This window comes from Nipponia nippon, unplaced genomic scaffold (assembly GCF_047370975.1).
Source record: "Nipponia nippon isolate SJK-2023a ecotype South Korea unplaced genomic scaffold, ASM4737097v1 scaffold_14, whole genome shotgun sequence".
Taxonomy (NCBI): domain Eukaryota; kingdom Metazoa; phylum Chordata; class Aves; order Pelecaniformes; family Threskiornithidae; genus Nipponia; species Nipponia nippon.
Window position 1 is genome coordinate 8944452 of NW_028262330.1, and position 13906 is coordinate 8958357.

Here is a 13906-nt window from a genome sequence, read left to right on the forward strand (position 1 = left end):
TCCAAAGGGTTTATGAAGGCATAGTTTGGTTGTTTCTTTGGCCATAGGAAGGGAGTTGCTAAGAGTACATCTGTAGCAGTATACCCCCACCGCCACGCTAGATTTAAATGTGCAATGCCAAAAGTAGCCCAGAGAAGTGAACTTCGTGAAAACGGATCATTTACTCACTGGAGCTGAACTCCTGTTGCTCTTCCACCATTCCAGACTTTACGCTTGACTTAGCTGCTGACTTGTGGTTCCTCTCCAAGATAAAAACATGGGTCCTGAGACACCGTTTCCCACCTTCCAAAGAGGCCTAGCCCTGCATAACTCCTCTGTGTTCTGCTTACTTTCTGGGTGGGTACAGCAAGTAGGTAACCATCCTTGTTAATTGAGGAACTCTATATAGCTTGCAGAATCCACGCTATGCTAGCAGAAGGCCAAATGTATGATGAGTAGAAGGTATTTGTTTAAAGTTGTCTTATTGCTAGTCTGGAAGTGCACCAGAGTTTGCCATACAGGGTGAGAAAACAAGTCCAGGTGTGCATTGTGAATGATGGGGTTGTGAACCGTGAGAGGGAGTAAATGCTCAGTTAAGCATCCCAGTTAATCGTAGATGCACCCAAGTTGCATCCTAGTTTGCAGACAGGATACAAGCAGGCTTATTTTGAATGTCTGTATTTTTTTATGTGTACCTATATTCTGTGAATTTTCTAATTGCCGATATCCTTCTAATCAGCAGTGAAGGTCCAATGCTCTAGCCTTCTTTTGCGTGTGATCTGCTTTGTGAGCCTTATCCTCCTTTCCATGTGTGCATGGGCTCCCTACCTCCACAGACAGCGGGGTGTCTGTCCGAGGTCAAAATTCAGCCTTGCCTATTTGCAATGCAGAATTAAGACCACTGAAGGGTTGTAAAATAAAGTTCTGCTACCACAAGAAGTCACGTACAAGCAAAAATATTACAAGAGCTTTCTTCCTTTGAGTTCTCTTCTCCCTGCACTGTGGATTGAGCTTTTCTGTGGTTTGCTGGAAAAAACGTAGCTTTAAATGTTTGCCTTTAGCTGAGTGGCTTCTGCTTTACAAATTGCTGATCTCTTTGTTAGAGAGCAGAATGGACGTGAGCAGACAACAGGTTCTGGATATCTCATGCCCAATGGTCAGTGTACAATAGTTGAAGTAAACAAGCTGTTTAGACACCTGGTAGCACCAGAAATACCTTTCCCTCCCCAGTTTCTGAAAAATTAATGTATTTTTGTGAAGCATAAGCTTGATTTCTTCAGCTGTGAAACACATCTGGTGAATGAGAGGATGATTTGTATGCCCTCTCTCTGCGTAAAGCAAGCCGGCAGCGCACCGTGTGTTTTCTCAGTGCTGTGAAGTAGGTGGTTTCTGGGGCTCAGCTGAAGAAGGGTGGGGTGTGTGTTTGTCCACTGCAGGGAAAAGGAAGAGGGTTTGCCAGTTCTGGAGAAGGCTGTTTATGCTGTTGGGCAAAAGGACAGATTGCATGGGTGCTCGGCTATTTCTATAAACACTCCCAATTAGTCATTCCGGGTGTAGGTAAGAGCACGTGTTACTGTAGCAACACTTATAAAAGGTGTCATGGCCTAATGTGACCCAGCACTGCCCAACACCTGCTCTCTCCCTGGGTGTCCCTGTTCGTCAGCAGGCGCATCACAGCGCGGCAGAGACGTGTTGTCATCTGGGTGAAAACGCGTCCTCGGCTCCTGCACTGCGCTGCCTCGCCGCTCAGTAGGAAAGGGCTGGGCAAGACATGTTTTCTGTTCCCAGGCAGCACATGTGCGCTGTTCGCCTGGTTGGCTGGTTCCTGTCGTTGTAGCTGTTTAAAAGCGATGCCTGTAGGTGAGGGTTATAAACTGCTGTCATGTGGGCGATGGGGGTGCAGTGCCTTAACATAAGAAGTGGAAGTGGCAGGAGTTGGTTGGCAGCTCTCTCATTCCACCCTGCAAAAGCATCCAAAGTTCAAACTTCTGGGGGAAAGGAATTACTTTCCAAGCAGCCTCCTTCCCTTCCAGCTAAAAGTTCGTGTTTTGAATCATTTGAAGCCTGAGGATCTAAGATTATTATTGAGGCCTGCCTGCCGCTTAAATAAAACTGATACCTTACATCTTCAGAATGAACAACAACAACAAAAAACTAAAGAGGCAGCCAGAGAAGGTGGGGACAAAGAGGTGGCTTTCAAAAGAAGGATCAATGAAAACCTATGTTTCTGCAAGTATTCGTGTAATCTGCAAACAGTCGGTTTGGAACTGGCCCCTTCAAGCAGGGAGGCTGGGAACACCGCGTCTTCAAACAGCTGGGAGAGGAGTTGAGGAGTAGGAAAAAGGGGAAGCAATGAGTGAGGAAAACGTAGCCAGAAATCAGGAAGAAGTGAATCTGTTAGAATGATTTAAGGGGTAAAAACGTATGGTTCAAGAACCTGATGAAATATCTTTGTTATCAAAACTGAACACCTAGTGGAAGAGCTGCCAGTAGTGGTAGCAGTGGAAGAAGTCATTGATGCTATTGTTGTATTTGCTATGGAAAAGCTTCTTGACATCTACTTTGAAGAAGAAAACGCAAATCCTACGCAATAAAAAGGAGAAATTGTGCTCAGGAGTGGATTGGAAACATGGGCCTGCCCAGAGCAGGGGAAAATCTCCCCTGTCCTGTGTGTGGAGAAATCACTCTCAGTAGGATATCTGGTGTGTTGAGAGGGGTTAGAGTTGTTAAAAGCTTGGAATAATGTAGAGAGAGTGCTACTGTTGTAATCCCAGTTGATATTCAGAATGCCTGTAATGAAATATCTGCTGTTGGCCAAAGCATGTGTTCTTTTAAGTAAACAGCATTACAATATTTCTCCTTTATTGTATGCTGTTTTTTTAATGTACCAATTGTTTGAAAATTTGATACAAGATATGGCTTTGAACAGCTGTGTTTGGGAAAAGCACGAACTGCCTTGTAGCAAAACCAGCCTATAAACAGGGTTGATTTAGAAAGTTCCAGCAAGATCAAAGAAGGCTAAAAATTATTATTTACCCTAATAGAAATGGTTGTTCCTGGAAACCAGTCCCCTCAACTGAAATACCACTTGGGCCAGATGTTGAGGGTATTGGATACTATGGAGTTATCTGGTAAGTCATGGGCTGAGGATGCCAAAGCGCAAGCAGTTGGATTATGTTAACGTTCTGCTGCTGCCCTGTTGATAGTGCTGATTTAAGAATCTGCTTTTATAAGACATAATTCATGGTATAGTAACATGTTTAAGGGTAGCCAAATATTGGCTAATGAAGAATTTCCTTCCTTTCTATGTTAACTAGTTAATCATGATATATAAAAGATCTTGCTTGTTCAGAAAGCAGTAAAATCTTTTTTCAGTACATTCGGTGTGTGCAAGTAAAATTAATCTGTTTCAGGTAATTAGCACTGCATTAGCACAACATGGCAACTGGTGTTTAAACACAAGGTAATTAACTGTACAGTGTAAACATAGTGTGCTAAAGAGCTAACCAAAACCATGAATTCCTAGCTGATTGAAAATAACACACTAGAAATGTTATGTGGGGGGTGTAGTTCATATTTTTCTCCCGTGTTGCTAGATATCAACTAACCGTTGATACACGGTTAGTGCCGAATGGGCAGAAGAGAAAGGGTCAGACCTTTCAAGCTGATGCCAACAGCATCACGTGCAAGTGCAGCTCTTGTGTGGGTTTTTTTGTTGTTTTTTTTTGTTTTTTTCCTTCCTTAGTGTACAGCGTTGTAATGGCTCCATGACCTGGAAGATGTGTAGGGGTTTTTGTACTTTCAAATTTTGGTTTGCTAATCTTGCAATTTCACAACTGGCACAAAAGGTTAGAAATGTGTGATAGTTGATGGTCCAGCACTAGGGAAATGGAAATAAGGTTGGATACATAGCTTGTCCAGTAGTAGTTTCTTCCCTCCCCAAAATAAATTTGGGTGCATTTGTCTAAATAAATGGGAAATTTGCAGTCTGAACTGTGTGAAATGGAACTGTGTCCATAGGAAGCATGGATTCTGTATGCTAGTCGTTCCCAAGTGTGCTAATCCAACAGGGAAATGAAAGACCAAGCTTCTTACCACCTGTAACACCAAGTTATATATATATATATATATATATGACTGATAAATGCATATCTAAACTTTTGAATAACTCAGAGTTCTTATTGTTGGGGTAAATAACTATTTGACCCACAGACGTGGCAGCAAAGGTAACAATCTGCTGAGTCCTAAGTGGGCTGAAGTACACCTCCATCACTGAAAGAGAGTTCTCCATTTAAAACTGCTTACTACTTTGATATATCAGATGGACTTTGGGGAGGAGAGAAGAAAACAGTTCCATGATAACAGCTGAAGCCAGAACCTGATCTTGAGGCAGAATTTTGTCTCTTAAGCAGTTTGTCAGAAAAATGGGTTACATGTCAAGTGAAAGCATGACTTGCGTTTGAAAGCTTTTGATTCTTTGAACCCAAACTGGCTCCCTGATGTATGCAGCAGAACTGGGACTGAAAACTGAAATTAAAATTCCTGGAGGCTTTGCATGAAGCAGGATAGAGTCCAGCTCCTTCTGTATAACCTGGTTGGGAAGCACACAAATCTTAGAAGCAGCGAGGAATAAACTAGTCAACAATTTAGGAACCATAAAATGGACAACTATAATGAGTAGGAAGTTGTGGACAGATATTCACTTCTGTTCCAACATTACTGGATAAGCTGGGTAGCAAAGATCTGCTATTTTAAAATGTTTAACTCGGCTCATTTTACTGACAGGTTAAAAAAAATGTTTACATGAACAGCTCCATTAGCAAGTATAAAGGGCTGCAACCTTTAGCACGAAAATGATGACAAACAGGTGGCACTGGCTTGCTGGATAGTACAGTCTGATATCACAACTGTTTGTGAAGTGCACATTTCTTTGCCACCACATAATCATTCTTCTGAACTGCTCTTTAAACGTCAGCAAAGGCCTCTCATTAATTCAGCTTGACAGTTTGATTACAGCATTTTAACAGCTTCTGAAAAATAATTCAGTTACTGAAGTGGCAAACTTGCTGCCTTGACAATGAAGATAAAGTGCTGCCTCACAGCCGGAAAGGCAGAGCTGATCTGGTAATTCCTGATCCATCTTGGTGTATGGTCTTGGTTTAAGTGTGTGCTACTTCCTCTCCATGTAAATATATGCTAGATCCACTTTCACGGGTCAATAAAATGCTTGAAATAACGTGTAGATGTAATTGATGTAAAAGGCAGGTATGTTAGTGTATCTCTCGCATAAGCAGCCTGTGTGCACCAATCTGATCAGAGATCGGTATTTTCAAAAAGTACTATTGCTGTGTCAGTGAGAAGAACAGTTGCCTCTACTGAAATGTCCTTACACATTTTTACAGCAAAACTGCTTGCAGTAATAAATTCTTTGGGTATATATGTTATCTGAGGTAGATCTCAAACATGCTGTATCTGGGGAAGTCTGGCTCGTCTTTTTGACAACAGTTAGTTTGATGCTGTTCCTTATTGAAATGTTTGAAGCTGCTTCATTTTGCTGTTCTGGGATTCTGCTAAAGTACATTTTTAAAGGGTGTCTAGTTCTGGAATTCAGGAGGATAACTTTTAAAATTGAGTTCTGTCCAATTATGCTTTGTTTTGCCTGCAATTATTGGACTATTGTGTATCCTGATCATTTGTCCATAGCTTGCAAAACCTGGAAAGACAAAAACTACATGGAATCAGAATCATTTAGGTGGGAAAAGACCCTTAAGATCATTGAGACCAACCATAAACCACGATAACACACATGATAGAATACAGTTTAAATCTCTACTTCTATAGACCAGTTCAAACAGGTATACAAGAGAAGGTACTGTCGCACACATGAAGACTTTTACATATTTTTGACCTCACTTTGAGTTTCAAATTTGCTTTATTTAAAAGAAATAGAAAGCATTAATTATTGTATGTAGAAGGAACTGAGAGTTAGGAGTGAAGAATTTCAGTGTGCTGGGCTGGGACGGGGCTTCTGGAACTCAGAAGTGCATCTAGTGGGGAAAATACGAAGGTGGTGCATCAGAGATGAACTATAATTTCAGAACACTTGAAGGTAATTTTAACAGCATGGCACTTCTTAATATTGCCATTTTGTGCTATGTGAAAATATGTTAACTAGCAAACAGTAACCTAGATCTGTAATTTTGAGCGTAAGTATCTTCTGCTTGTTGTTATTTTTTTTTCCTACCTCAAATTGTGTCAGATTCTTCCTTCAAGATCATCTAAGAAGGTCTGGTAATGCTCTCCATGCCTATCCATGATTGCCAATTGTCCTAAGCATGTTTTTCTCCATGTCTGTCTTTGAATCTGTTCTTGCATTCAATGATACTAAGAATTAGGTAGTTAAGCAGATGTGAAGGGGGTATTAACTAAAATACAGATATGTTTTATGCAATGAAATAAATCTACAGTCAATTTCTTTAGTAACAGTCCATAATTTGACTAGACAGCTTTAAATCCAGTGAGTTGAAAACTGTCCAGATTGTTTTAATTTGCAACTGGCTGACCTGTTGCATATAACCCATCTCTTATGTTTGGCTTAACGCTTGAAAATAAGGTTGTTTGAAGGGGGAAAAAATGCATTTAACATAGTATTACATTTTCTTCACAGACTCTGTCACATCTCTGGGACCTGCAATGACAAGTCAGAACAGTAGCCATGCAGAGAAAACTGGTGAAATGTCCTCAAAGCAGTCAGCACCAAAAGTGCAGGTCCAACGATCTGTCTCCCGAGAAACCATCACTATTCATTTCTCTGCATTTGGGAAGGAGGAAGAAGAGGAGGAAGAGGAGTTTAAGGAATTTCTTGATGAGGAACTAGATGACCAAAGCATTGTAACAGCACTTGAAGCCAAGGAAGACCTCTGCTTTGAGCATACCGGCCATGATTTTTCTGGTCCAGCTACCTCGCTTAACATGGCCAACTCTGCATCACTGCTGTCCTCATCGTCTGCGGTTCTGCCAACTGCAGAGACTGTAAAGCTGTTGGATTCTCCTTCCACATCCCAAGTATTCAGTGCAGTGCCACTAGTCCTGTCTCCATCATCACACTCATGTCATACAGTTAGCTTATCGGGCGCACCACCGCCTGTGGAACAGAAATCCAGCCTGTCTTCTTCCCCATCCTCATCCCCTTCCAGATCAGTTGTCTGCTCTAGCGGATCATCCACAGTTTCTAGTTCAAAGCCTTTTAAGGGTTTAGTCAAGTCCCTTTCAACAGATGTGGAACCAAAAGAACCCACCCCACCGATGCGACATAGGCAGTTAATGAAAACCTTAGTGAAATCTCTGTCTACAGATACTTCTAAACAAGAATCTGAAGCTGTGTCTTACAGGCCACCCGACTCGAAACTGAACTTGCATCTGTTCAAACAGTTCACTCAACCTCGAGCTACAGGTGGTGATTCTAAAACTGCCCCCTCGTCTCCATTAACGTCTCCCTCTGACACTCGTTCCTTTTTTAAAGTACCTGAAATGGAGGCTAAAATTGAAGATACTAAAAGACGCCTTTCTGAAGTAATCTATGAGCCTTTTCAGCTGCTCAGTAAAATAATGGGTGATGAAAGTAGTAGCCACAGGCCCAAAGCCTTATCTTCAAGTGCTTCAGAACTCTCAAACCTTTCCAGTTTAAATGGCCATTTGGAAAGCAATAACAACTACAGCATTAAGGAAGAAGAATGTGATTCTGAAGGGGACTTCTATGGAAGTGACTCTAACCTAAATAAGAACGATCAGTCAAAAGTGGCTGAGGAACATGCAAAAGAGACGGAGACCAAAAGCTCTCAGTCTGCAAGCACAAAGGACGTGAGTTCGAAAACTTCACTCGTACTTGAAAAATGTTCGTTGTCTGCACTAGCAAGCAGAGAGGATGAGGAGTTTTGTGAACTGTATTCTGAAGACTTTTCCTTGCTAGAAGATGAAAGCAAAACTGATAAACCTACTGAAACTTCGCTCGATCCAGAGGTGACTGAGGAAAATGGTACTATGCTCAGTAGTGAAGATGAAAATAATCCATATGTGCAACAGCCTAAAATACCAGTGAAAACTTTATACTTCTTAACACTGTTAGTCTATGCTTACTTTATTATCCCTCTCCCTGGCTACTTAAGTGGACTCTTATTTGGAACGGCCCTTGGATTTATGATAGCTGTCTGTGTGATTTGGCTTCTTACTCCACGTACTCATGAATATCTCAAATTTCATAAAAGTATGAAAAAGCGATGGAATACAGGAGCTCTGGACATCAAAGAACCTGAAATACTGAAGGTGAGGTCATGGCATTTTGTGTGTGTCTATGCACATTATTTTGGGTAGAAGTAGTAAACTAGATTCATTCTGAAGGTATAAATGAGCTGAATTATCCCCATTTGTAAATAGAGAATTGTTTTAGGGTCAGGTGGCTTTGGCAGGGGTACTAAATGGTTTAGTAACCAAGAATATGTAAGACTTCAGTGTCCTTAAGGATTAGCAGAAAAACAGAATTGCTTCAAAAGTAAAAGGGCAAATGGTTTTGCTGATGGATTTGAAATGATCCAGCTGAACTACTGAGAGCAAGTAGTGTCAAAGTTTAGCGTGTAAAATAACATTTGTGCTTCAAGCTGCATCTTGGGAGATGTATTTTGTTTCTGGGGTATTGTACTGTCTAGGCAGTAATTTGTCTGTTTTATCTGTTCAGTCTAAGCAGATTGTAAAGTGTTCAAGTAAAGCATAGATAGTTGGAGAGCACATAGATTCTCCTCAAACATTAGCTAATTAGAATGGGAGGAGGAGTGAGTGATGAAAGGCACGTACTTATGGGTTATGATGTCTGTGGTTCGTGCTGATATCTTGAATATTGTACTTTATAATATGGCTTACAGTTCAGGAAAATGTGTGCCCGAGAGCTGGGTTTTACATCAAGCTCTTAGAAAATTTACCCTCCCTCCTCTTTGCCCTTCCTCGTCTCCATTTCTTGTTCAGATACAACAAGTTGCTGTCACTTCATATGTCTGGCATGTTGCCATCTGTCCAGTTGTGACCCACGCAACCACTCAGTTACTTCAGTGGCTTCGTGCTTATTCCTTGTCACTGAGCTGCCTCTCCTAATCTCCATTGGTGATGAATTAACAACATTTTCCCAATTGCAGAATTCTGAACAATAAAGTGTCTGCTAGTTTCTGATGTGCAACACAAGCATGTCAGAATGATAGCGGTACAACCTTCACTTGATGTCACTTGCTTATCGGAGTATTTGTGAATGCTTTCTTGTGTTTGTGTAAATATTAAATCCATCCTGAGCTTTCTGAAGGTGCATCTCCAGTTGTGTAACAACACAAAGGTTGCATGAATGTAAATTCATGTGGTATTGGCTGTATACTGTAGAATCTATAGTGTATTGATAGCTAGTCTCATGTATCTTTAGGTAACTGAGAAGTTAGAGAAAATGGGGTATAGAAGCCAACCTTTGCTGAATACAGGCAGCAATTGCATGCCCAGCCCTGATGCTATCTTGGTGTTGCCTGTTTTTCTTGAATGTTAGGAGTTGTGGTCTTTATTTGCTGTTGTGAATGGAGACTGAACAATCCTGTCTGCCCAATTGATTTACCTCCTGCTGACATGTACAAATCTTCACAAACTTTAAGTTCTGTTTTTGTTAATTGGGTGCTGAGACTTTGCGTATAAATTTGCCTTGATACTTGAAAGCTGGTAAAGATCCTCATTGTCATTGTTGGCTGGTGTTAAGATGGCTCTTTGAGGTGTTAGCTGTTACTCAGGAACCTTTAAACTATATTTTAATGCTTTTATCCAGGAGATACATTTCATGAAAATGGCTGTAGGCAAGAAATGAACTGTGCAGAGAATTCTGTATGAATGTAGATAAATGGTTTGTATGACCTGATAAGTATTTCTCGAGCTCATTAACACACAAAGTAATTGTCCTTAATATGTAAAGCCCTATAAAAGGGCTTTTTAATGCTTTAGGAGTTTAAAAACCGGCTCAGTGCCCATATTGTAGTGGAACATAATGTAATGTGATTTAGCAGATTGAAGTTGTTATTCCCACCTCATACAACTATTTCCTATTTGCCTCTGTCAAAATGAGCACTATACAGTTTAGATCCTCTGAAAAATGAGATAGAGATTTAATCTGTAACAAAACTCACATGAATATAGGAAAATCAGACTTGATGCTCTTGCATAAAGATGTTCTCTTCAGGACTTGTTGGTCTTCTATTATGGCCTGAACTGCTTTCATGCAATGATGATAAATGCTATCAGTAAGATCCCTTTATGGGGCTCTAGGAGTTGGGATTCTGCCAAACGGCCGTCAAGCTATTTTTATACAAGTACGTGTGCATTCTCCCCCATGTAAATATTGTCTGAGAAGTTTGCATTTCCCTGGTTTCAAGAACTAGTGGAAAATTCCCCTCAGCAATTGCTGAAATACCTGAACATTAATATTGTCTCCCCCAAATTTGTTCCTTTGCAATGTGAAAGAATAAAACGCTGTTGTGCTGATTAGCGTGTACTTCTGTAGATTTCTGTACTTAGTTCACTCAAATGTCTTCAGTATTGGAGGGAGAGCACCCTCCAACCAGAAAATGCACACAAACCCCCTGCATCTTCAGTGTATGTTTTCTTATCTCCCTGTTTCCTTAGTCTTCAGTTCTTGAGCTTCCTTTTCCTTTTTTTCCTCTGCCCACATTTTTTCTTCTTTAATGCATTGGTCTTTTCTAACTTCCTTATTGGCCTTCTCAAGTGTGCATTCCCTTCTGTTGTGCTGGCTGATACAAAACGTTTTAAGTAACAGCTAAAATGGAGATTATAAACTTACCCTTTCCAATAGAAAGAACTTTTATGAGAAGACTGTTGGCAGTGCCTGCTGGAGAAGTGAAGCTTTTTGAGCCACAGCTGTACAGAAAGAGGAGGCTTTTTACCAGCATGCTGTTCCTGAGTATCACCCAAGGGATTTCATGTTTGATAGTGGTCTCTGGCAGAGAAATGTGTTTTCCAGTTAAGGTGATGGTTACTTCTGCCCACCTTAGACCTTTTTTGTGTCTTTAGATTCCCTGTCAATAAAAGCTCAAAAAACTGCATTACATTTTTCCTCACTTACCAAACAAAATACTGCCGAAGTATTGTAAAACAGTGGTAATGAGAGGGTTACTGATACAATTAGTGTGATTTGAGTGATCAAGAGTCTTTCAAGCATTTCGGTGCTGGAGCATTTGATTATATCATTTAATGATAATGGACATTAATCAATCTGTTAACATCACTAAGAAACTCTGGGCGCAGTTTTAATCCAGGTTTGGGCTTGTATTGTGAAGTTGACTTGCTGATTCTTTTATTTTATGTATTTGAAAGTATCATAGAAGTAATGATTTTTATTTATTTTTACTTGCAGACTTGGTCTGTGACCCCAACCCCCTGGATCCTTAATAAGGATCTTTTGCAGTTCCCCCCATCTCCCCTCTCAGGTTAAGGTATAACAGACCCGAGATCTTTAAGTAACATTAAAAAGTCGATGCTCTGTGGGGCCTGACTCTGTGGTTCTTACTCTCATGCGTTATTCTGCTGAACTGCAGTTCGAATAAAAAATTTGCAGCCCAGGGTCATGAAAGAGGAAAAGTAAACGGGGGTGGGGCCTTTTAAAGTCGTTTTATGCAAGTGCTGGTGTTCACAGGCCCGTGCATTCCCCGCAGCGCCGGTGCAGCTGATGGCACTGCTGCGATGGAGGGGACGTGCCGCGCTCTGCAAGCCAGCGCCGTCTCTGCTGCCTAACAAACAGGACAGATGCTGTTAGCGCAGGTGTGGGTTTTTTGAATAGTAGCTGTGACCTTTGCTCTAAAAGCCATGCTGCCCAATATTCTAACCGGATCGTTTTTCAGGTTAGTTACCAAACTGATGGTGAGGCACTTTCTCCTAATTGCAGCTGTGAATTCAGAGCAACTGCTGACCTTTATAAATGGAGATCACAGGATCAGTGTAAATGGCAAGCAGCTGCAGAGTAGCATATGACTATGGTCATTGTCCTCCCTGAATTACTAAATTTCTTATTTTAACAACTTCCCTAGTACAAAAAAGACCCATCATACAGTCACTCCTCTCCTACACAAGGAAATCCATTGTTGTTTCAGTAGTTTGGGAAAAGTCATCTGTTGCTAGCACGTTATGGTAACATAACTTCTCTGTTTAGATGCATTGCAGAACGGTTTCCGTAGACTGTGAATCTTTTGTTCCAGTTTGTTTTTTGCAAAGAGAGTGGCAGAGGTATTTCTGCTAAAATTGTTCTTAAAATGCACAAACTTTGGAATGAATTTTGGGGTTTCTTGGATAACCTTCTCAAAAATGGTTTTTATGCTAGATGAAACAATTTACAAAAATGAAAACTGCAGGAGTGAGAAGGCAGATGGTGTCGTTTCCCCCTTTAACACTGTTAGATATATGGGGGGAAAAAATCCTGCAACTGGCACACATTTTCAGATTCATTAATAGAGTGAAGAATCATCATTTGGTGAAGTATTAACCTTTCACTCTCAGCCATGCAATGTTTCTCTGTGTTACAAAATAACTTGAAAGTTGAGTGCAAAAAGGAAACGGTGCATCCTTAGAAAGTAGGAAACCAAACATTTATGTACAAGGAGGGTTTTGTAGTAATGTGGTATGGTATCTCTTTCATCCTGACTGTTGGCTAGGTACTGTCTGAAAATAAAACCCCAAATGCTTGAATTTAAAATTGTGTATCTTTTGGTTTTTGGGCTATGCCTCAAATACATGAAGCAGCCAATCTCTTCCTTGTACAGAAATTGCTATGTAGGCTGCTGTTTTAGGTGGGAAATGTATTTATCTTCTGTCAGTTCTAGATTTTGAACGTTCAGTACCTTAGGCAGCTGGAAATCATTGAAAGTCTTGGACAGGTTCTTCAGTCGCTGATAACCTGATGGTTGTGCTATGAGAAGCAGCGTTTGCACTTCTGTTGGGTTTGTTACGTACCGTGAGCAGGGGAGGCGGCAGGACGGGGTTTGAGAATTGTGGGTTTGGCAGATCATACAGCTAATTCATTTGTTTGAAGTGGAAAGCCTGGGCGCATGGTGGGGATCAGAAAAGCAGGTGGGACTTTCCAAGGCTCCCGAATGCTGAAAGAGAAGCAGAACTACACAAACTGAGGAAGCAGAGATTCTGTTTTGTTTATTTTTGCCCTTTAAATTCAGTGTGTCTTGCTGCTGCTGGGAACAAGGTGGCGATCTTCAAAAGGGCCTTTCCTCTGCTGTTTAGTTGTGTAGGGTAAGGGAATCTGGCAGAAAGGCTGGTACTGGCACTGTTACAGAAGAAACGGGCTAGGAAAGGCGCTGGTCTAGTGGATGACATACCAGATGGATTCAGACCCCTGTGCTACCAGAAGTTCACTGGACTTGGTTAAGTCACTTAACGTAGGCTGGGCCTCACACCTTTTTATCACAGATGTGGCTATGGCATCTCAGTACATGCTGGAGGGATAAAATTGAACATGACTATAAGGGTCTTGGATAACAGTCGTATAGCTGCTGAGAAGGTATAGCAAAGTTTGTGCATCTGATGTGTGTCCCAAGGTGTTCATGTCATCTCAACCCTCAGTTTTTCATCTTTGAAGCTATGTTCATGGATTTTTACTTCTCGCTATGGTACATGGCAGTCAAGAGAATGATGTGTAAATCATGCCTTGTTTTCATTGCTACGTGTCCTCTGCTCAGCTCAAGTGCTGGTGTCAGAAAACTCCAGCCAGTTCCATCTCGAGCGGGATGTTAAGTGTAAGATGTTCCAGTGTACTCTGACCTTCCTTCTTGGGTCCTACACATACCTGGAGGTTTCCAGCCTTCCTACTGAAAATGTCATACCTTATTACAGTTAT

The 13906-nt window shown here is 41.1% G+C and overlaps 1 protein-coding gene across 14 annotated transcripts in view; it reads left to right on the top strand.

Annotated features, from left to right (window-relative positions):
- The window catches only part of TEX2 (testis expressed 2), a 73162-nt gene that overhangs the window by 34744 nt on the left and 24512 nt on the right, over positions 1-13906 (top strand). For all 14 annotated transcript variants that reach the window (XM_087751089.1, XM_087751090.1, XM_087751091.1 and 11 more), the window contains one exon: positions 6647-8301. In XM_087751089.1, coding sequence (XP_087607215.1) covers positions 6647-8301 — 1655 coding nt within the window. The remainder of the gene's footprint in view (positions 1-6646; positions 8302-13906) is intronic.